This window comes from Furipterus horrens, unplaced genomic scaffold (genome assembly GCF_987537825.1).
Source record: "Furipterus horrens unplaced genomic scaffold, mFurHor1.1.pri manual_scaffold_2, whole genome shotgun sequence".
In the NCBI taxonomy this organism is placed as follows: Eukaryota; Metazoa; Chordata; class Mammalia; order Chiroptera; family Furipteridae; genus Furipterus; species Furipterus horrens.
The window spans coordinates 46056748-46080273 of record NW_028327172.1 but is presented as its reverse complement, the minus strand read 5'-3'; the positions used below and the strand labels follow the sequence as shown (position 1 = coordinate 46080273).

Here is a 23526-nt window from a genome sequence, read left to right as displayed (position 1 = left end):
CACCTGAGTCAGTGTTTATATCACTTAAGGGAGCCTGCTCTGGCAAAGAACAAACTTCAGCCCTGATGTCAGGCCAAGAGGCTCACTGGGCGGGGCTCAGTGAAGTGGGGAGAGCTAGCCAGGCCTGGCCTAGCACTGGGCACACCTTGGGAGGTACTGTACCCCACTTCTCTGCCTGGCTGAGAACAGCAAGGCTTCAGTTTATCTCTGTAGCTGGTGTCAGCTCTAGGTCCAACTCAGCACCTGTGTTTTGCAAGATGTTGTACCTGGCCAGAGCATTGGTCAAATCTGAGTTTTATTTCATAGCTTCATGTAGACCTGGGGTAGGAAGGCCAAACAGAAGTTCTTAGCTGCGTTTGGCAGCGAAGATACTGAGACCCAGAGAAAGTATCTTGGCCTCGAGCAAGTGGTCTGAGCCACAGACCAGTGTTCTTCCACCCCACAGCCTCCCCTGTGGGATACCCTGAAGCAGGGTAAGTGGGGGCACCTGCACCTGCCACCCTCCTGGGAACGTGTGGCCTTATCAGGGGGATCCATCTGGAGACTGGAGTAGAGGAAACCCAAATCACAGTGACTTGGAAAAGATGCATCACAGAGACATGGCCAAAGAGAGAACCACGGGCCTGGGTTACAGAGAGCCTCTAGCATTATCTGCTCCTCCTGATCCATTTTCAGATGCGGAAACCAGGGCCCAGAGAGAAAGTGACTTGCCCAAAGTCACTTGGCTCAGAAGCACTAAGCAAGGACTAAAACCAGCACCGCACCCAGAGTTAGCCTCTTGATTTGAGAACCCCAGAAAGCCCCAAATTTTCCTTCCACCACCATTCCTTATTCCTTCCATGATGCTTCATTTTCACCCCAGCAGAGTTCCACCTTTGGCACTAAAGCCTTTTCTGAGACATATCTGTCTCAAATAATAAGCTAAAAGGCCTTTCCATTGTCATGCCCTGGGTGCCGAGGTGCCCAGAAAAGAGCAGGTTCCCATATTTGAAAGTCAGAGAATTAATGGGAAACTTGGGCAGATTTAACGGGGTCAGCTGGAGTGCCCCTGGCCTGCTACCATGCTTAATACCCACCCACATGAAAAGCCAGTTCTGTCCTTCAACCCAGGATAGTGAGCAGCTCCCCAGCACCACATCCCAGTTCACTGGGAAGGCACAAGAGGAATTATGGTCAGTTTCTCCCCATACATTTAGGAACTTTCCTCAGCAAGCATCAGTCCCTCTCTTTGGATTTGTCTTCCTCTCTCTCCCTACTGTCCCACCAGGCCCATTCCCATTACTTCCCCAACAAAGAAGTTCTTCACACCTTTGCTCCAGTTGAGCCGCTACCTGGAACACACTCTCATCTTCCTTATTCAGCTTCCACCTTTATATTCTTCAAGTCCCTTTTCAAAGTATCATTCCAGGGATGTCACCCCATATATGACACCAACTGTCTAGACTCCAGAACCGCAACACTCCTTAATCTAATGACCCTGCTTCCGTGAGGCTTCCTCCTGCCTCCCAGGAAGTCTGAGACTCCTGCAAATCGCAGACTGTGGTGACAACTTGCTTGTGCCATAGGGCTCCAGTAGGAGCATGGGAATCTTTCAGAGGAGCAGTTAGTACATGTAGGGGTATTAGCCTCTGCCAAGCTCCTCCAGGGTTGTGTGTATTGGGGTAGCAATCCTGATGAAGAAAGAACCTTTATTACTAGTCAAGATGTTTTTCAAAACCGTTGAGGTCAACAAAAGCCAAATACTGCTGGAAGGTGTGATCCCTGTCCTTCCACAACCCTGCCCTGCTCTGTACACAGAGCCCAGCCCTGGTCCCTGGGCCTGGGCCATACAGATAAGGCCTCCTAAGTCACTGGGTCTGGGTGTGGGTGCTGGGAGGTTGCCTGAACCAGCTACACTAGATTCAGCTCCAGGGCAGTTGTCGGCCCAGCCAGCAGGTGCAGGCCTGTGCTCATGCCGTTCCCTCCAATGGGATGACCTCATGCCCACCCCAAATTCTGCCAAAACTGCTCATCTCAGGCCCCACCTCTGCATGAAGGCTCCCCTGGCCTTCTAGCTGTTAGTAGTGGCCACTTTCACCATGCTCCCAAGTTTTAGGCCTCTCTGTAGTTGCTAGATAAGTCAACATCTGTCTCCCCTCCAGCTAGCAGCCCCATGAAGACAGGAACCATGGCCCTATTGTCCTTAAGAATTGATTAGGATGAACAGATCTTTGGCTGCTGAAAAGGTTTGATGAATCACCAATAAAGGCCTTTTGATGGTCATTTCATGAACTGAGGTACTGAATCCTCCCAGTCATGGAGAGTAAGATCCATCAGAGTCTCTCAGAAAATGCTTCTCCTCTGTCAGAGAGGACACAGAGGCCTGATTTTAGGATTTGAGGTCGTCGGCGGCGGCAGCCGTCCGTCTCGAGAGACAATGGTGTAGCTTCTTAAGAGTCTATCTGCACCGCCGAGAATGGCTGTGCAGTCCGACTCGGGAGTGACATGGTAGTATCTGTCTCCTCCCGTGTTGAATCGACATCTTGCGATGACGCTGAAGCTACAGAGCCTGGGCAGGGTAATATGGAGGGTCTGCTGTTGCCCATGCAGCAGACCCCCCCCTCTCTTCGCAGCTGAAGGATCCAAGGGAAAGACGGAGTCAATACAGCTTGGGTTCAGGTGCGCCGCAGGAGTTGCCGGTGTTGACTACAACGTCAAACCGCCTTAGGGACTCCGGCTCCGGATTTTCTGTCGGGGTTTACTCCCTTAGCCTTTCCCCTGAAGAGGTATGCCGCAAGGCAGCGGAGGTCTTTTGGAGTCAGAGTTTTCCTTCTCTGATGTACCCTGACTGGAAGATCGAACCAGCGACACTTAGCTCGCAGGCCGACGCTCAATCCACTGAGCTAAACCAGCCAGGGCAAAGGAAAGCCAGCGCTTCCTCGGGTTGTATGCACTCCTTTGGCATTTTGAATTCCAGATTGGCAAGGACCCTCAAGGTTGCCCACCTCCCCCTTTTCCATGGGTAGGAGACTGACTCCCAGGGGTTGCCTGACTTCCAATCCCCTTCTATGCTGGCTGCTAGTCTAATTCTTTCAATAGGTCTTTCTGTCTCCCCTGCTTAACTCTGAGCTGTGGAGATCAGGAAATGACCTGTTCATTTCTGTCTCCCTCTCACAATAGGTGCTAGATAGGTTAAAGAAATGAAGGAAGGAAGGATTATTGGATGTTACTGATCCTAAAGCAACTCTAGCTGAGCCTCAGTTTCCTATTAGCAGTGAATCGCAGGGGGTGGGGAGGTAGTCTCAATCTCTAGGATCTCCACCAAGCTGCTTCTCAGTGCCTGAGGAGTGGTACGGTATGTTCTTAGTGCTCCTTCAGCTTGTGAAGATCTCAGCTCCTGGGATCACAGGGAAGAGCTGTCCATTCGCGGGGCAGGTTTCTCACTGTGAAGTCAGCCAGGTGTGCCTGTCACGGTGACTCCCATCTCCTTGCAGCACTACCTCTCCTCTGGGGCCTCACCTCTTCCCCAGGGCCTTGCTCTCAGCCAGCTGCCTGGGGTAGCTTTCCTGTATAGCTTTGAGCTCCTTCAGGGCAGAAACCTGGCACTGACTAAGCACCAAAAAATAAAAGTGGTTGAGCAAATGAGTGAGTCATGAAGGAGTCCAGAGGACCACAGCAGAATAACCCTAACACAAGCGCCTTGAAGGTGGAATTAGTGCTAACCTGTCAGTCTGAGGCAGGAAGATGTTTGAGTATGTGCTTCCTACCACCTAGCAGCTTCAGGAACTCCAAAGAGTGTATTATTCACCAACATCCTGTCCCCAGGAATTGGATATATTCCCAGGATCACACATGGGGCAGTCAACTCAGAGGACAAATAACTTGTCTAGACTCACGCAACTCAGAGGACAAATAACTTGTCTAGACTCACGCAGCAACAGAATGGATGTGGCTTCAAACCCATCCTAGAGGTAACTGCCCCTCCCCCAGAGGCCTAGAAGAAGTCTGAGGTGGTTCACATCTTAGCTGTGCTGTGAGCTGTGGGACCTTGAGTTTATTTCACCTGAACTATAGTCTCATCCATGACCTGGGAAGGATGTCCCCACCTGTGGGGCTGAGGTAACGATTAGACAAGATCAGGTTTGTAAAGTGTTCTGTAAACTGGTGAGCTCTGCGTCACTGTTAGCCAAAGGCCCAAAAGATCAGAGGAATCAAAGCCATCTCTTGGCGATACTGCATCCTCAGTGCTAACCTAGCTGACTTCTTCCTGTCCAGGACAAGAGCAAAGCCACTGGAAGAGCCCTGCCCCAAAGGCCTTGTCGCCCCAGACCTAACTCACTGCCTCCCAACCTGTCTGAAGAAGAAACTTGCAGGATTGCCCGGATATTTTCTTCCCAATACTCCCAGAAAGACTAATGCAGCCTGCAAGACAGAAGGAAGGACCCACGTCCCTCCATCCCTCAGCCTTGTCCAGCTTGCGGGAGGTGCAGGTCTGCTCCCATGAGGGCTGTCAGTCCTGAAAGCACCGCCAGCCTCGTCCATGGGCACCGTGAGACCCAGTCAGCACAGACAGTAGGAGCGTCCCAAACCAGCCCCATGTCCCCCTGCCTGCAAGGACTTCAGCTTCTTCCTTCCATGGTGAGGCAAAGGCTAGAAACAATGGATTCCAGCACCCAAGTGGCCCACCTATCTTTTGAAGGGACCCAAGCAGGCACCTTTTGGCTGAGAAACTCCTCCTAATGTCCTTGACACAGTGTACTGCTGACGCAAGCCCACCCTTTGCCTATGATGGGCCATTTCTGCCTTAAAGGTTGGGGTAGCGAGGACGGTGTAGACTGTATGCACCATGCATAACTGAGGAAATGCTACAGCGACCTTCAGTTCATTTGCTTGGGAATAAGGGTATTTTATAAACATAAATTATTTTTATGCTGTGTTGAATTAATCAGTAGGAGAGGAAGGGCAAATCACCTCTCAAACATTTTGTCTGTGTGAAATTCTAACCATGCTTTTAACTTATTGCTTTTACCCAATTTTTGAAGGTCATTGTTCCTGCCTTTGTTTGAATAAAATCATATTGGTATTTATATTCTGTGCACAAGTATTTCCTGGGTGGGCCACTGGACAGGGTGTTAAGTATTCATTCGTGTTCTAATAGCCAGAGAGAAAGCTCGACAGCCATGCAGTACCTTGGAGAAGCTCACTTAAACCGGGGGCCAGAGTTACCATGAGACTTCTGAGCTCCCAAAATCAGGTTGATCCAGATTAGGGCGACACCCATTATGCCTTTGCCGGTGCCTCAAGTCTATCAGCAAAGTAAAAGGAGTCTCCTGGGACAAGTGCTCTCAGAATCCCCCATCTCTCGGGGATGGGCAGCTCTGGCTTGGACTCAGACCCCAAACATTTGAGCAGCTCCTGTAAACAAGGCCTGTGGGGAAGCTGAGGGCGAAGATGTGCAGAGTGGCTGTGAGAGGTTAGCAGGGAGGTAACATGGAGGGCCTGCTTTCCACCCCAAGCACAGCTCATTTCACTTAATCTGAAAATTACAGCTCTGTAACCTGCATATTAGGGCTCCCTTTTTATAGTTAAACTGAACTCAGTGAAGTTAATTTGCCTCTGTTGATGTAGCTAGAAAGTGAGTCACCACACAAGACATCACCAGAGATGTTGCAAGGCTTCTGCACTCTTGACCAAAACAGGTTACAGCCAGTAAGTACTCTGAATTTGGGGAATTTATGGGGGAAAACCCTGTGGGCTGGAGCAGTTGGGGAAGGCTTCCTTGAAGAGATAAGTCCGGAGATGAGCCCAGAGGGGAACCAAAAATGTCCTCAGGCCATGTGCATCTGGGGGTGCAGAAGAGACCAGTCTGGCTCTGCCACTTGCCAGTATAGGTGCCTCTGTCTCAACTGTCCCTCCATCTGAGCCTCTGTTGCCTCATGTGTAAAATGGAGATAATAACCTCAGCTTCACAGGGTTGTTGTGAAGATGAAATGAGATGACATTTGTGAAAGTGCTTCGCCTGCACTTGGCACTTAGTGGAAGCTTAGGAAATGTCAGCCCACCCACACCTCCCACTCTTCTGGAGCAAATCAGTAGATAGGCAAGCACACCAATAGCTGTGAGACAGGCAGGACGGGCCCTCAGAGGGTACAGGGTGATGCAGGAACCCCAGGGGGAGACAGGCTACCTCATCAGTGAAGTGCCCTCGGACCAGCCGGCCTCCTTCATCTGTTCACCTCAGCCCCCTAACCGTTGACCTGGCCTGCCAGCTCACCCCTCCCCAAAGTCTCCCTCTCAGGTCACCAGACCAGAGTTTTGAGGCCTGGGGCTCTACCTCCCTTGAGGCCACAGAGAACCTACAGTGGAGCAGTCAGGGGCTCAGGCCTGAGAGGTTAAACAGGGTGAAGAGCATTCCTTCTAAATCCTGCTTCAGATCCTATAAATAGCCTGATCAGGCTGAGTTAGGATAAGGCCACAGGAAGATAGGAGCTGCTTCTACACAGCCCGAGAGCAGCGTCCATGACACAAAGGCACCCTAGGGTCTGAAACCCACTGCAAGCCCGGAAGCTGGGTCTATTTCCCAGGGAAAGCTCAGAGGTGAAATGCTTTGCAGGGTCATGCAGTAGGAGGTACATGTTTGCTCCCACCACCACCAGCAGAGCTGGCCAGTGTCTCCCCCACTTCCCTTTGAGCACTCCCTGCACAGAGACCTGAAAATAGTTTCTGATCACTCACAGGCTTGTTGCTCCCAGCTCATAGCAGCCAACCTTGGAACTTCAAGAGCAGGCTGGATTTGGGGGACAAGGAACCAGAGAAGACACACCTGGTCCTGCCCTCAAGAAGCTCCCAGGCCAGTGCACCTGAGCCAACCCAACTGCCCACTCTGGGTTTCTCCAGGGCCTGCTGCCCCTTGTTTGGGTTCCTACTATTTATCCCTTCCCATATATATTACCCAATGTAATTCACCCATCACCTGCAGGCCAACATTTTCAGGTAGAGCTCAGAACCTACCTCCTGAGCCCTCCCAACCTCAGCAGCCTCTTCTCTCACCAACTAACACAGCTGCCTGTTCTGCTGACATTAGGGCAGAGCTTTGTACTTAAGCATCTGGGCTTGTGACCACCTGCCTTGTGGCCCTGGCTCTGTACCCAAATCCAGCATCAACCTTTGCCTGCTCCTCTGTCTCATCTAGTTAATTCCCTTCCCTTCTCTTCCCCTCTCCTCCTATGATCCCTTCCCCTTTTCTCCTCTTATGTCACCTGGGTCCCAGGTTCAGATGTGCCCAACCCTTACCCTCAGTGCCTACCCCACAGCAGCAGCTGCAGGGGGCCCTTCCCACCCTACCCCACACACCGTCCCAGCTGGAGCCTCCAAGTGTTCTGTCATTAAAAACAGTGGTGACAGAAGGTAGACCCCAAAGTACTTTATAATTACAGGCTAGAGGTTGGGCTCTATCTCGTACTAGATGTATGACCTGTGTACGTCATTGTCCCTGAGACTCAGTTTTCTCCTCTGTAAAATAATCAGCATAAATGTTAGGATCCTGAGCCGTAAAAAGGGATGAGCTTTGAAAACATTTATGCTAAGTGAAAGAAGCTAGTCACAGAGAATGTCACATATTTACATTAATATGAAATATTCAGAAAAGCAGATCTATAGAGACAGGAAGTAGATTAGTGATTGCCTGGGGCTTAGCGGGGGAGGAAAGTGACTGCTGATGAGTAGGGGGATTTTTCTGAGGGGTGATGAAAATATTCTAAAATTGATTGTGATGACTGACAGCAGTATAACTGGATATACTAAAAACATTAAACTATACCCTTTAAATAGGTAAATGGTGTGTGAATTATATCTAAATAAAGCTGTTACATATTTTTTTTAAACTTAAGAATTCTAAGGGTTGTGAGATATAGACGTATGTATAGTATCTAGCTCATAGTAGGCACCAAGAAATGAGAGTTATCTTCCAGTCAAGATGGCAGCATAGGCAGACATGGCTCACCTCTTTGCACAACCACGTCAAAATTACAACTAAAATATAGAACAGTCATCACTTAGAACATTCAGAAATCAAGTTGAATGGAAGTCTGACAACTATGGAATTAAAGAAACCACATCCATCCAGCCTGGTAGGAGGGGTGCAGACAAATTATGGGCTGGTCCCTCCACGTGTGAAGGATAAAAATTTGGAAGGAATATCTTGGGAGCAAGGAGTCCCACACCAGGCCCCTCAGCCCAGGGTACTAGTGCCAGGAAGATAAGGTCCCACAACTTCTGGCTACAAAAACCAGCAGGGATCAAGTCAGTGGAAGAAATGGCTGAAGTCCCAAGCAGTTCCTCTTAAAGAACCCACACATGGACTCAACCACTCAGACTCACTCCCTCTGAGCTCTAGCACCGTGGTAGCATCTTGAAAGGCAGAGAGAAACTGAAGTGTCTGGCATCAAGGCAAGCAGAGGTCCCTTTTCTAAACCCTCCCCACAGAGCCAGTAAGCTGGTGCCATATCTGAGACTCCATCAACCTGGCTAATATTGTTTGACCAGCCCTGGAGATCCCCAGAGACTCCTCCCCACCCAACTTACAGGCCCACCCAAGCTGCTTTTCCATATGAATGGTTGGTCTTGGCTCATGTTTCATAACCTCCTAAATCCTATGAAACAAGCAACAGCTGGCCTCAGTGAGCCCCAGGCCTGGTACTAGCAGCTGCCAGTCTAGATTCACGTCTTGGTTTCACCTGGGAATCTCCAAGCCCAGCACAAGTAACCGTCTCAGATTGCTTTATAGCTCAGGCAGGGTGGCACATGGAAAAACACAGGTGGGGGGTGACCTTGGTCTCCACCACATGGGAAACCCCAGAACCAGTGCACCCAGTGGACACCTACAGACCACATCGGAGCACCACTGCCCTGCCCCTGCATAGCTGAGCCACCACAGAGGGCTGAGGGTGGTGGTCAGTGGTCACAGCCAACCCTTGAAGCTTACTGGCCTGGGTAAATCCCTCCCATTGATCTGCCAACAGCAACCAAGGCTCACCTACAAGAGGAGGGTGAACTCAGCCCACACAAAGGGCACACCTCAAGTATCCAGCTTGGGTGATAGGGGAGGCTGTGCCACTGGACCCTACAAGGAAGTTACTACATTGGGCCACACTACCAAGACACAGAGTCAAAGCAGCTCTACCTAATACATTGAAACAAACACAGGGAGGCTGCCAAAAATGAGGAGACAAAGAAACATGGCCCAAATGAAAGAACAGAGCAAAATTCCAGAAAAAGAGCTAAACAAAATGGAAATAAGCAATCTATAAGGTATAGAGTTCAAAACACTGGTTATAAGGATGCTCAAGGAACTTAGTGAGGACCTCAACAACATAAAAAAGATGCAGTCAGAAATGAAGGATACACTAATTGAAATAAAGAACAATTTACAGGGAAACAACAGTAGAGTGGATGAAGCCGAGAATCAAATCAATGATATGGAACATTGGGAAGCAAAAAACAACCAATCAGAACAACAAGAAGGAAAAAAAATCCAAAAAAATGAGGATAGTATAAGCAGCCTCTGGAACAACTTCAAGAGGTCCAACATTCACATTATAGGGGTGCCAGAAGGAGAAGAGAAAGAGCAAGAAATTGGAAATCTATTTGAAAAAATAATAAAAGAAAACTTCCCTGATTTGGTGAAGGAAATAGACATGCAAGTCCAGGAAGCCCAGAGTCCCAAACAAGATGGATGCAAAGAAACCCACTTCAAGACACATCATAATTAAAATACCAAAGGTTAAAAATAAAGAGAGGATCTTAAAAGCAGCAAGAGAAAAGCAGTTAGTTGCCTACAGGTGCATTCTCATAAGCCTGTCAGCTGACTTCTCCAAAGAAACTTTGCAGGCTGGAAGGGATTGGCAAGAAATATTCAAAGTCATGAAGAACAGGGACCCACAGCCAAGATTTCTCTACCCAGCAAAGCTATCATTTAGAATCAAAGGACAGATAAAGAGCTTCCAAGACAAAAAAAAAAAAAAAAAAGAATAAATGGAGTTCATCATTGTCAAACCATTATTATATGAACTGTTAAAGAGATTTATTTAAGAAAAAGGTCAAAACTATGAATAATAAAATGGCCAAAATTACAAATCTATCAACAATTGAATCTAAAAAACAAACTAAGCAAAACAGAGAAAGAATCATGGATAGTGAGAGCATTTTGATGGTTGCTACATGGGAGGGGGATGTGGGGGAATGGGTTAGGAAGTGAGGGGATTAAGAAGTACAAATAGGTAGTGACAGAATAGCCATGGGGATGTAAAGTACAGTATAGGAAATGGAGTAGCCAAAGAACTTACACACATGACCCATGGACATGAACAATGGTGTGGGAATTGCCTGAGGGAGTGGGGGTGCTGTGTGGAGGGGGGCAAAGGGGGAAAATCAGGACAATTGTAATAGCATAATCAATAAAATATAATTTATTAAAAAAGAAAAAGAAATGAGAGTTATTATCATTGTTATTATTGAGAGGAGGCCCGGAAGAGTCCTGCTCAGCCTAGAGGGAGGCCTTGACCTTTGGACTTTCACAGGCGACATCCAACACCCCTCCACACACACACATATATATATATACCCTTATCACCTGAGGTAGCTCTTCTTTCAGGAGCTGAAAGGAGCTATTTTAAAGACCCTCAGGTCAAAGAAACTGAACCAGATCTAGAACTCTTGACTTTCCCCTTCACCTCCCTGCCCCTCACCAGCCGTCTCTTGTCAAGTGATCAGACTGTCAACTAGCGTCTCTAGGGTAAGGTTTCAGGTCAGCTGGAGTGTATAAAGATAGGTGCCAAGCCGGAGGCAGCAGAGACAACAGTGAATGGCAAGGGAGCCATCAGATTCCTGCTGCCACCTCCTGGGATGGAGCCTTAAGGAGCCTTAAGGAGGTCCTGTGCTTGCCCTTCCCCAGCTGGACTCACAGGTATGACCCATGTTCTCCCCTTCACGGCAGCTTACAGGTTGCAGGCAGGAACTGGCAGGCAGCAGCACTACCATCGCACAGCAGAGCAGATGGAGATTTCGTCCAGCCCCCATCTTGTCACGATGAGGGATCTGCAGCCTGATGAGGGCACAGTGGCAGGGCTGGGACCCAGCCCCACCACTCATGTCACTCACCCGGGACTCGCCCCTTGTCCTGCTGGCCACCTCTGCTGTGCTTTTGCACGTCTCTGTAGATAAAAAATGGCTTTCTTCTTAATCTGGCCCTGAATCCCTCCAGGATTCCTCCAGAGCATAAAGTCCTCTCCTTGTGAGGGTCTTGGGGTCCCTTTTCCTGAATAGGGATGGTGGAGGCATGTCTGGCATGAGGCCTGACCCAGGTTGCATGCTGGGAGTTTTACAGAACCCATGGGAACTCTCCACCCAGCGACTTCCTCAGTGGGGATGCTGCGGAGGCTCTGCCCGGATGGTAGGGTTGGGCAGGGTGTCTTAAGAATTGGGTCCTCTGACCCCTACTTCAGGGAACTTGTTTCTAATGCAGATTCCCAGGCCCCATTCCAGACCTGAATCAGGATCTCTGGAGCTGAGGGCTGAGAATCCACTCTGTAAACAAGCGGCTCCAGGGATCCTGAGCTCTCCCTGAAATCTGAGACTGGGCAATGGAACAAGCACAGTTGTCAGACAGTCTTGGGCTCCAATCCCAGCTCCATCCCTCAGCCGTAGGACCCGCTGAAGCCCTCAAAACCTTCGGTCCCTTGAGAATGAAGTGGGAATGATCATAGCAACTACCCTAGTGTCTTATAAAGGGATTGAAGTAGTCAATGCCTAGAAAGCCCTCAGCACGGTGCCTGGCGCGGGAAGCACTCAGCAAACATTAGTGGGCACCGTTACCCCAGGCCATGCAGACTAGAACATCCCATCCCTCAAATGCCCCAAAAGAGTTACTAGGAGGAGGGTTCTGCTCAGAACTCCCTCTTCTACCAGCCAGTGGCAAAGCTCTACCAGCTGCTAAGGCTCCTCAAGTACCAACTCAGGAGGCTGGAGTAAAGGGGGAAAGAGGTTGGGGAGCACTGGCCTCAGGGCAGCCCTTACCTCTGCCCACCATTTTGGCCTCCCTACCCCCCACCCCAACTTGACCAGTGGAAGTCCTAGAACCCTCCCTGAAAGGTGTGGCTTTTGACCTGAGTCCATGCCTATCCACTTTGCCTCCCGTGGGTGGCTCACTCAGCACTGCCTCTGGAATATGCTCTGGCTTCACCCACGGCCACTGCTCTTGACCAAGTTCAGGCTCCAACACCTCTTGCTGTACCATTCCAACAACCTTCTCACTGGTCTCTGAGCTTCCCATCTCTCCCAGTCCATCCTCAGCACCTGCACCAACATGCTGTCATGCAGTTCTGCTAGTGTCATTCCTCAACTTGAAAACCACCAACGTCTCTCCACTGTCCACTAGATCAAGTGTATCCCTGGCATTCGAGGCCCTCCACCAAAGGCCGTTGTGGGCACCTCAGGTTTCCCAACTCCCTGCTTCAGCACATAGGTTTCCTTGGTCAACTGGTCCTCCCTGGGCCCTTTCAGCCCTGGGCCATCCCTGCACCAGGCTGCACAGAGAAGCAGAGGAAGTCAGCCAACCCTGTCCCTGCCTTTGGTGTCCTCCATCTAGAGGGAAACCACTGCAGTTAATGAACTAATCCTACAAGAAAGTATGGCATGGGACTAGGGGTAGTGGAGGGAAAGGAAGTTTTCAGAAGGGAAGCCCTTGGTGTTCAGCTCCCTCCATCCCCCCACCCCCCACAAGCTCCCCCAGGGAGATAAATCCAGCCTGTCGGGCAAAGCCCATGAGGTGTTCCCTGCTGGGCTGGCACATCACACAAATGCCATGGAGCCACATAGCCCTGCTCACCTGAGACCTCGGACAGGTCATTCCACCTGTCTGGGCCTCAGTTCATAATTCTGAAAGTGGAGTAAAAATGCCTAATTTATAGGGTTCTTCTATTAGAGCCTGGGTAGCCACCAAAGGTTTTGAAGAAGGGACAACTCTGACAACTAGTAAGAGACACCAGAGAGGACAGCCCCCAATGGCCTCCCAGCTCTGAGAATCAGGTCAGCAGATTCCAGCCCCAGGCAAAGGAGCCAGCACCGCCCTGCTGGGGACCGAGCCAGCCCTGGCAGCCGCTGGTCTTCTGTAGGGCAAAGGGGAGGCAGGGGGAGCATGGCCTTCTCAGCACGACTGCCGTGCCATTCCCCAGCCAGGCTCAGCTGTGAGAACACCAGGGCCTTTTCACCCCGCCTTCCCAAGGAGCCAGATACTTCTTGGACCCTCTCAAGAAGGCAACGAAAAGGCAGGAGGTTGGACTGTGGGAAGAGCTCTACAGAGGGAACCAAGGCCTGACTGTGCAACCAGCAGAGGTCTCAGCCTTTGGGGGGCCCATTTGCTTCACCTACAAAATTGGGCAATGATGCCCACCCAGCCTCTGAAGGCCTCAATAAAAAGGCAAGATCGCAGTATCCATACCGCCACAACCACTGGGGCCCGAAAAGAACAGCGAAGGGAAACTTACATCATCACAAGAACCTGGTTGGAGTTCTGTGAATCGGAGCCAGTCTCCTTCCATCTTAAGCCTCTATTTTCTCATCTGTAAAATGGATTTAAATGCCCCTCCTTCTTTCCAGGGCTATTTTAAGCCCAGTATGGCAGAGGGAACCAAGCTCTGACACTAGTGGCTGGGAACACTGCGCAAGCACATGTCTCTGAGCCTCGTTGTGCTCAGCCAAGGTGGGGGGAAGGACGAGAAAGCTCCCTTTCAGAAGGGTTATGAGAATTCCTTGAGATTGTGTGTAAAGCTCACTGCGAAGAGGTCCTCACAGCCCAGTACCCATTTCCTCCTCCTTCCCTAAGCCACGCCCCATGCTCTCAAACAAGCTCATTCCCCTCCCCGCACCTCGCACAAGCTTCTCCAGTTGCTGGACCCCTTCTCCTGCCCACCTTGAAAGGCCTAACTCATGTAACCCTCCAGCCAGCCTCATGATGAAATTGTTCTAATTCTCACAAACAAGAGAGAGGGTCTGTCCCTCCTTTGAGTCCCTTCTCGATGGCTCCTTCCTCTGCCATTGGTCCTGCCCATCTTGCACTACAATTATTTGTAGGCGTGTCTAATGGCCCTATAAGACTCCTTGAGAGTTCCATGTGGGCAGGCCACACACACTGTTTTTACCCAACTCGGGATTTCCCAGAGAGCCAAGCACAGAACCCAGCAAGAGGCGGATCTTATGGAGGAGTCCACGGGCCATGGCAAGGACTTGGGACTTTGTTCTGAATAATGGGGCAGGGGGGCAATGGACAGTTTTAAAACGGAGTGACATGATCTGACTTATGTATGCTTGGATGCCAAGTGGGGCCCCCACCCTAGAAAATTGCTTCTTCCATCTGCTGTCTTGGACAAATATTCCAGAATCATATTCCAGAATCATATTCCAGAATCATATTCCAGAATCAGTGCACAATTCCCATTACAGCTCAGTGACCATTAAAGTGCATACAACCATTATATGGAGATTATAACTCAATTTAAAAAGTTTACAGAATAACTAAAATTTTAAATACAACTTCATGCTGGGAACTATCAAGAGAGATAAGGCATAATCAAGTGACCAGTTTTTATAAGCCAAATCCACAGAGCTAAACATGGCAATGCCCAGGCTTTTCACTATAAAGTCCCTCTGGGTGCTGAGGGGAGCTTGGGAACTGGTCGGCTCCTTCTGCCTCCTCTGGCCTGTCTCCTGCAGCCTCCTCCTTGCACTAACGCCCAGGGCTGCAGAACAGCCTCGCTCCTTGGGCCTGCACTGGGCTCTTGGGGGACTGGAAGAGACTTCTGAGACCATGGTCGGACTGAAGCCTTCAGAGGTGCCTCCCACAACGGCTGTGAAGTTCCTGGGGGCAGGCACAGCCGCCTGTTTTGCTGACCTCCTCACCTATCCACTGGACACGGCCAAGGTCCGCCTGCAGGTAGGTGCCCTTTGTCCAAGGATCCTGGTCACATCAAAGGAGGGGCTGAGTTCTCTCCCACAGCCCCTGCACCATTTGCCAGCAAGCCCTTCCTCACATAGACCCCTAAGCAGACCACTCATGCTCCTGCTTAAGACCTTTCTTTGCCCCCTCCTCATCACCATCACCCAAGACAAAGAAATCTTAATTCCTTGGCATGATGTGCCAGAGCCCTCCATGGCCTAGCCCTGCTTTGTAAACCGTAAAGAGTAAAGTAAAAGTAAGGAGTTACTGGGTGACCTAGAGCAACCCACTGACCACTGTAGTGGAAAAAACAGCCTGCCCTCCGTTTGCTCCGAGAATCAAACATCTCACCGTGTCTAACAGCTTGTGAGCTGTGAACTGCTGCATGAACCTGTTATTCTTCTGGGATGTGACAGCTGTGGTCATGCTTATTCTCAAAGCCCAGCCCCAGGTACTTCCCTCTGAACACAGCCCCATCAACCCCCACCAAGCTCCTCACACTTTTGCGGGGCGTGTCCCTCAGATCCAAGGGGAGAACCAGGCAGCCCAGGTGGCACACAGCATCCAGTACCGCGGCGTGCTGGGCACCATCCTGACCATGGTGCGCACCGAGGGTCCCCGCAGCCTCTACAACGGGCTGGTCGCCGGCCTGCAGCGCCAGATGAGCTTCGCCTCCATCCGGATTGGCCTCTATGACTCTGTGAAGCAGTTCTACACGCCCAAAGGATCAGACCGTGAGTGCCCGGTATCCCGTGGACACCGGTGGGTGGGCGGAAGCAGAACCTGGGTGTGTAGGTCCAGAGACCAGGGCGGCGCAGACTCAGAGGCAGGGCTGAAGGACGGGGAGCTGGTAGCAAACACCCATGAGGAGACTCAGAACCCCATCAGGAAAGCTCCAGAACGCTGACCAGGAGAAGAGACAGCTATCGGGCAGGGCCAGCCCTGCAGAGAACAGCATCCGGCTCAGACAGGGGCCAGCTGGTGGGACACTGGCCCACTCGCTCTCCTTCTCCCCAGACTCCAGCATCGCCACCCGGATTTTGGCGGGCTGCACCACAGGGGCCATGGCGGTAACCTGTGCCCAGCCCACGGATGTGGTGAAGGTCCGGTTTCAGGCCACCATACACATTGGCCCTGGGAGCAACAGGAAGTACAGCAGGACGATGGATGCCTATAGGACCATCGCCAGGGAGGAAGGGGTCAGGGGCCTGTGGAAAGGTAAGTCTGGACTCCAGTCTCAGCGGGCCTTCGGCAGAGCTTTGCCTTCCCTAGGGTTGGGGCAGAGAAATAAGCAACGAGGGGACTCCCAGCATAGTGCATTCCAGTGATTCTGAAAGACCAACCCAACAGAAAATCTCTCCTGACCTACCCCAGTGCCCCAAATTCAGTTCAATTTGCCAACCCTTCACCATGAGTAAGCTACTGGGAGGGAGAAATGAGTAGAAGACACCTTCCATCCCCACAGAGAGGAAAAGAGACGTGTCAAGAAGCAGCCATAGCACGGGGCAGGATGTGCTAGGTTTGAGCAGAGGTGCACGTCCAGAGGCAGGAGGGCCCATGTAGGCTCTGGGGGGAAGGTGATGCTTCAGTTAAGCCTCAAAGGCTCAGCAGGCTCTGCTTATGTGGAGATTTCTGGGAAGGGCCTTCCAAGTAAAGGTCTAAGTGAGGTGACTGCAGAGGAGAAGAAACAGAGGCAGCCCTGAGAAGTGGGACACAGGGAGATGCTGTGAAGGAGTGTTCCCTGTGTCTAAAATGGTGGCTACTTTGAAAAATGCTAGAGTCTCTTCCATATGGAGAACAGGGGTCACATGCACCCCTGCAGAAGAAACAGTCACCCAGTGAAGGTAAGAGGACCCCTGGCGCTGCACTCCCTTGCTCTGTGCCCCTCCTGGAGCCTGGCACTCATCTGTGAAACCCGGTGGCTGGTCGTGATGCTTTCCTTGGGCCCTGCCAGCACTACATTCTGTCTGTTTCAAGAGCCCAGCTTCTCTCTTCCAAGGAAACAATTCCTTTTCTAACTCTAGATGAGTCTCCGGGAGGTATATTTAAATGTTTATATTGCAGATTATCCTCCAAAATGTGACCCAGACAAACATAGTGGGCCTTTCTGTTTTCCGTCTCTAAGGAGGACACGGATAATCTGAGTTGTTAACACTAGAAACTGATTCGCTCTGCTGAGGTGGGCTGTCTGAGACTACTGGAATGGGGCACTATGCCCCCCAAACTGGGGCCTGTGGGGGTTCCACTTCTCCCCATTTATCAACCCCCACTCCCTTTTCTAACAGGAACCTTCCCCAATATCATGAGGAATGCCATTGTCAACTGTGCTGAAATGGTCACCTACGACATCATCAAGGAGAAGCTGCTAGACCATCACCTGTTCACCGGTGAGGCCCTGGGCTCCAGGCAGACAGCCCATCCCCCCAGCAGGGCAGGAACCTGGAACTCCACATAGTGGGCACCACCCACAAGCAACTGGGCGTTAGAAGAAGCAGAGAGAGGAGCAGTGCCCAATACAACATTGTGAAGAGTAGGAAAAAGCCCTGAACGGGGAAGCCAGGGACCTGGGTTCCAGCCCAGCACCACTTCTCACCACGCGTCTTTAAGCAAGGACCACCTACTCTGACTTTGGTCTTCTCAAACACGGTGGTTGGGTTCAATGACCTCCAGTTCCAGGATGGCTCAGTTTTATCTTGCCAGTACTTACCAGAAGCTCCACCCAGGGCAGTGAGAGAGATGGAAACTACTATCCTTATGCTCAAGGAGTTTACATTTAATTGGGGACATATGATAAGCACACATGGAAAAGAAAGTGCACTCTCCCTCTCACAGCCCGATATTTGCTCTTCCCTTCCCTGCTACAGACAACTTCCCCTGCCACTTGGTCTCTGCCTTTGGAGCCGGTTTTTGTGCCACGGTGGTGGCCTCCCCAGTGGACGTGATGAAGACCCGGTATATCAATTCACTCCCAGGCCAATACAGCAGCCCCCTGGACTGTATGCTGAAGATGGTGGCCCGGGAGGGTCCCACAGCCCTCTATAAGGGGTGAGCCTCCGCCTCCTGCCTCCACACTTCCTCCCAGAAAACTCAGCCTCACTCTCTCCCTCCTTCTCTCCTCCCTTTCCCTCCCTTCCTTCCTCTCTTCCCCTTCCCTCCTCCCTCCCTCCCTTCCTCCCTTTCCTTCCCTCCCTCCCTCCCTCCCTCCCTCCTTCCTTCCTTTCCCTTCCTTCCTCCCTCCCATGTATAATGTGTCTGCCATTGGTTCATCAGGGGATGCAGCAGTAAACAGCAGAGATGAAAATGCCACAAAGGAGAGTACCAAGAACTATGGAAGATTTTTTAAAAAAGAGTGAACCAAATCTAATTTGGAGAGTCAGGGGAGGCTTACCTGAGAAAAAGGAGTCAGGCAAAGTGCTGTCCCCACACTTATTGAGCAGGGGAGAAGGAGGGAAAGGTGGTGGGTGATCCGGAGACTTCTCAACCCACTGCCACAACTGTGGGTCACCACTGATGGCATCTGAAGTGCCCAGTGTGTGTCACGTTTTCTTGCCTCTGTGTCTTAGCATTTACCGTTCCCTCAGCATAGAATGCCTTTCCCATGCCATCTACATGCTCTAAATCTTTTTTTAAATAATTTTTTATTTTTCAATTACAGTTGATTACAATATTATATAGTTTCAGGTGTACAGCCCAGTGATTGGACATTTATATACCTTACAAAGTCATCACCCTGATAAGTCTAATACTCATCCAGCACAACATTACTGACTACATTCCCTCTGCTGTACTTTACTACCACTTTATACATATTCTTTGTTAAGCTAACAGTTTTATTTATTTATTTATTTCTAGAGGCGGGGGGAGAAAGAGAGGGAGAGAAACACTGATCAGTTGCCTCTGACCTGGGACCAAATGTACAACCCAGGCATGGGTCCTGATTAGGAATCAAACCGGCAACCTTTTGCTTTGCAAGACGACGCCCAACCAAGTGAGCACCCCAGTCAAGGCCAAATTTATACTTTTTAATCCCTTTACTTTTTTCATCCATCCCCTCAACACCCCTCTGGCAACTGGCAAAATGTATGTGCTCTAAACCTTAGCTATCCTTCAAGACTAGTTCAAATGCCACCTTCTCCCTAACACTCTCAAGTACCCTGTGAGCTTCACCAGTACGTCCTTGATTCCATTTGTATGGTATTTACCACCTCCTACTTTGTGCTATAGTATTTGTAAGTTTAAATTATCCACCATGCTAGAGCATAAGCTCTATGAAGCCAAGGACTGTGGCTTATACATCTTTCATCTCCCAGAGTCCCAAGCACAAAGCCAGTACTCAATACTTAGGTTATTAACAATCATCATTATTGCTAAGTCACTGAGTATTAGACCTTGTGCTAAGCATTTTACATATATTATCTTAACAATCCCCTGAACTGGGCAGTATTCTCCACATTCACGGAGAAAGACACTCATAAATATCAAGTAACTTGTCCAAGATCACAAAATTAAAACAGAAGAGCCATGGCTCAAACCCAGACCATCAGACACCACATGTTGTTCACTGAATTGCTAAGCTCTTTTCTTGGCCCTCTCACCTCCCCCCACTGATGACAGTTCTCTGGAGCCCAGTGTTAGATAGAACTCAACAAGCAAACGGGTTCTTGACCCTGGGAATGACATCATCAATGTGTTTCCACTGACAGACTGTTCTTTTCCTGTAAGTGCCTCTACTTCTATTATTATAATCTTCAGCTGTAGGCACTTGTCTTGGTTCATTATTTTACTTGGGAAACATTTCCTAAGCATCTCATGGGTGCCAGACCTTGTGCTATGCTTCCCTCAAAGAGCAGCAGACAAGTAGGTGACACCTATTGAGCATTTTCTGATACTGGGCCCTGCACTGTGTGCTGTACATTAACTCATTTAATCCCCGAGAAAACTCTATGAGGTAGATACCATTATTTTCCTCCTTTTACAGGTAAGAAAACTGAGGCTCAGAAAGATTAACTTGACCAAGATCATGAAGCTGGAAACTAGTAGAGCTAAGATTTAAACCCAGATCTGACTCCAGAGTTCACGTTCAGCGCCCCAGTGCTACACACCCTGTGAGGGGCCTAGGCTGAGGGTTCCGGAGAGGCTTTGGTGTGAGGTTATGGTACCCAAGCAGATTCCTGCAGAGCCAATAGCAACCACCCAGACAAGGAGAGTACAGGACATTCCAAGCAGAAGGAGCAACATGAGCAAAGGCATGGAAATAAGGGTCTGGCAAGAGCAGAGAGGACCGGGAGGGGATTAGCAGAGAGAGGCTGAAGAGGAGGGCAAGGGCCAGGTCACAGGCTCCTCCCTGAGTCTGTGACACACAGACAAGCGGACAAGCGGACTGTCTGAAGATTAGCTAAGTTTGGTGTTACACTGTCTTCATCCCGTGGTGCCTCAGCTTCCCGGTGCCCTGGCGAGTGCGTCAGGGGTGACCACTCAGGATATAAGTGAGACCAGAGACACCCAGCAGCAGCGTGGAGGCAGGGGGTTTTAGTAGAGCTACTTAACCCCTTAGACCTCAGTTTCTGAAAAAGACAATGGACAACAATCATATCTACCTTATAGAACTGTGAGAATAACTGCCTGAAATAGTAACCTGGCTAAAAATGTCACTTTTCTTTCCTGGTTCCAATTTCTGCCTAAATTCCTTCAGCAGAAAAGAAAAAGACTGAACCAATCGTAGGAAATGCTCATGACTACCACAGGTCCAGCTCCGCTGGCACTACCACTGTGGCGGGGGGAGCACGGCAGACCTCTTTGGGAACTTGGTCCACTCTGCCTAATGTTGTGGTTGTTTTTCTCATCAGATTTACACCCTCCTTTCTGCGACTGGGAGCCTGGAACGTGATCATGTTCGTGACCTATGAGCAGCTGAAAAGGGCCTTGATGAAAGTCCAGATGCTCCGGGAATCTCCGTTTTGAATAGGAGAGGCCAGTTGGGTGTAACTGGAACAGAACCAGATAAGAATGAAATAAATGAGTGGGCCCACAAACACAGTAACACAGACCCACACATGTTTACAAAACTGTTGCTTGCTACTGACTCAAGAAACAGAAGAGGAAGAGGAAGGAGTCTGGTCTTCAGTGCATTATCTTAGAACGTTTTGGTTTTGCACTGACAAGATGAAAACTAAATTATGTTAATTTTTGAAACTTATTAGGTTGGATGCCTAACATTTAGGCTAGAAAGTATAAACCAAAACAGATCCATTTGGATAAAATGGAAGTTTGTAAACTGAAAAATCTGGTTAGATGATGAAAGAAAAGGCTACAAGCGTTGGACAGGAGTGTCCCATGACGACTTGGCAACTGGCCAAGGAGTGTGGAGGGCCACTGTCCAAGCAACACAAGGCTTGTGACCGCAGCCATGGACCACCAGCCAAGGGTGTAATGTGTCTGCTGTGCAAAACCCATTGGGATTCCAGGAAATATGAGGAAAAAAGAGAAAACCTGGAACCTGTGCCAAAGGAGCACTGCTAGGCCAATGTGAGGCTGAGATTCATCCCTGATGACACTGGAGAATCCAGATGATAGCCTCAGTCTCCTTTCCTATAAAATGGGAGTAAAAATCCCATCCTGCTACTTACCAGTGTGGCATGAGGATCAAATGGGGAGCTGGACAGGAAAGCACTTTATAAAAGCAAAAATTCTCTACAAATGTAAATATAAGGGCAAGGCCATGGAAAGATTTGTCAGAACAGTAAGGAAGTGCCAGGGAAGTTTTCAAAAGACGGCTGACTAGGGGTGGGGCCGAAGGAACAGGGAACAGAGGGTGGCATGTGGCCACAGAACTCCCCCTCCTATGCAGCGCCCATTCCCGGCCGGACTGTGAGGCACCCTGAAGACTGTTGGGGTTGGGGAAAAAGAAGTACATGGTGGGAATGACAGCCTACAGTAGCAGGACTCAGAATTTTTGGAAAATTATTATGACTTAATAAAGGAATTCACACCTTGGGTATTCAAATGAGAGCAGCCACTTTTCTGTCTTCTCTTTCTTGGACAGAATTTCCCTTTCTCGCTGCAGGCTTCCTGTTTGTGGGTCTGAGCCAGATCTGGCCCCTCACGTCCACACACCCCCACCCCAGCTTCCTAGCACCAGGAGGAATGTTCAGCAAAGTCAGCCCTCCTTCCCCGCACTGACACCTCCACACCCTGGCAAAAACGAATGTCCACTTACACTCAGCACTTTCCTAAGTTTGAATTATAATTTGAGATCATCTACATATACAAACTGGTAAGTACAGACAAAAGCAAAAAATAAAAATTATCAATTTAGTGTGTGGTTTGGCTTTCAAATAAAATTCATATTTAAAAGTTTTACTTTTGACTTGGCTGACATGTACAATTGTGTGTGTGTGTGTGTGTGTGTGTGTGTGTGTGTGTGTGTAGCAATGATGAGAGGAGCTGGCTGGGCAAAGATCTGAGGAAGAGGTTCCAGGAAAAGAGAACAGAACAGTCTGTGGGAATGAGCTTGGCATGTTCAAAGAACAGAAAGACCTGTGTGGCTGGTGTAAAGTGAATGAAGACACATATGTGAGATCATTCATTTATTCATTCATCAAATACGTAAGAGCTGTGCCAGAGGCCGAGAAGTCAGAGGACGGCCAATTTGGGGGAAAGTATGACAAAAAAAGGAAGGAGAAAAAAAAGCCATTGTAAAAGGGGTAAGAAAGTCCTGCAGGTTAAATTTACACACACACACACACACACACACTCTCACTCACTCACACACTAGAAGTAGGGAATGACTGAAGAGGAGGGGGAAAGATTGCAGAAGCAAGGTCCTAGAGAAAACAGAAGAGCACAGAATAATGGGTATAGGTAGAGTGACCAAACTAGAAAGGATATGAGAAACCTAGAAATAAGAGTCATATAGGCAAAATTTTTGAAATTTTGCCAAATTGAGAAGCCAAATTTGAGAAGCCAAATGAAGGCATTCTCCAATCTTTTCACTGAAATTTGAGGAATGGTCACATATGAGAGTAGGTTAGTGGGCCTAGAGAATTATTTATGAGAGATTATTTTAAAAGCTCGTTTTTCCCTTAAATATAATTTAATGAAGGAACTTAGATCCTCTGATACACCCGACACCGTTCTCTGTTCTCTGTCAGGCTGAGCTGTCTGGAGCCCTCACCGCAAAGCAGCACAGGCATCCTAAAGAGTATCGAGTGATGCCTCCAGCAGGCTCCCCACAACTGTTCCAGGGCCATCGCATCAAAGGCAGGGAGCGCCACAGCTGGCACAGCCACCCATGGAGCAAGCTGCCTGTCAACATGCCACAGGGTCTTGGGAATTCACAGAGTAAAATATGCAAAGCAGGTTGTCTTCTACATATCCACAATTAGTTATGATACAGAAGCATAACTTAAACATGTCAAGAAAGATGGATGCAAATACTTTGAGGAACTTTTATAGTCAAGATTATTTCATGCTGGACCTTTACCATTCGGGCCTGAAGAAAACACCACTTTTGTATTATATTGAGATTACAGAGGACGTTATGAACAATGAGAAAATTT

The 23526-nt window shown here is 49.4% G+C and overlaps 2 protein-coding genes across 4 annotated transcripts in view; both read left to right on the top strand.

Moving 5' to 3' along the window:
- The window catches only part of C2CD3 (C2 domain containing 3 centriole elongation regulator), a 124817-nt gene extending 119749 nt beyond the window's left edge, over nucleotides 1–5068 (top strand). Inside the window, exon 33 of the mRNA XM_090265451.1 lies at nucleotides 4255–5068. Within this exon, the coding sequence (XP_090121577.1) occupies nucleotides 4255–4395 (141 nt within the window). The 3' untranslated portion in view covers nucleotides 4396–5068. The remainder of the gene's footprint in view (nucleotides 1–4254) is intronic.
- A 5743-nt stretch (nucleotides 5069–10811) lies between these two features.
- On the top strand, nucleotides 10812–21974 carry UCP3 (uncoupling protein 3). 3 transcript variants are annotated; one of them, XM_090265436.1, is made up of 7 exons: nucleotides 10812–10942; nucleotides 14770–14965; nucleotides 15492–15702; nucleotides 15986–16186; nucleotides 17254–17355; nucleotides 17833–18013; nucleotides 20815–21974. In XM_090265436.1, exons 2-7 carry the CDS (start codon nucleotides 14840–14842, stop codon nucleotides 20927–20929), a joined length of 936 nt encoding a protein of 311 aa, XP_090121562.1. In that variant the 5' UTR covers nucleotides 10812–10942; nucleotides 14770–14839; the 3' UTR covers nucleotides 20930–21974. The 3 variants fall into 3 exon arrangements, with proteins under 3 accessions (XP_090121562.1, XP_090121552.1, XP_090121543.1); XM_090265426.1 differs by having other exon boundaries at nucleotides 14746–14965; XM_090265417.1 differs by lacking the exon at nucleotides 10812–10942 and adding an exon at nucleotides 13258–13453 and having other exon boundaries at nucleotides 14746–14965.
- The last annotated feature ends 1552 nt before the right edge of the window (nucleotides 21975–23526 follow it).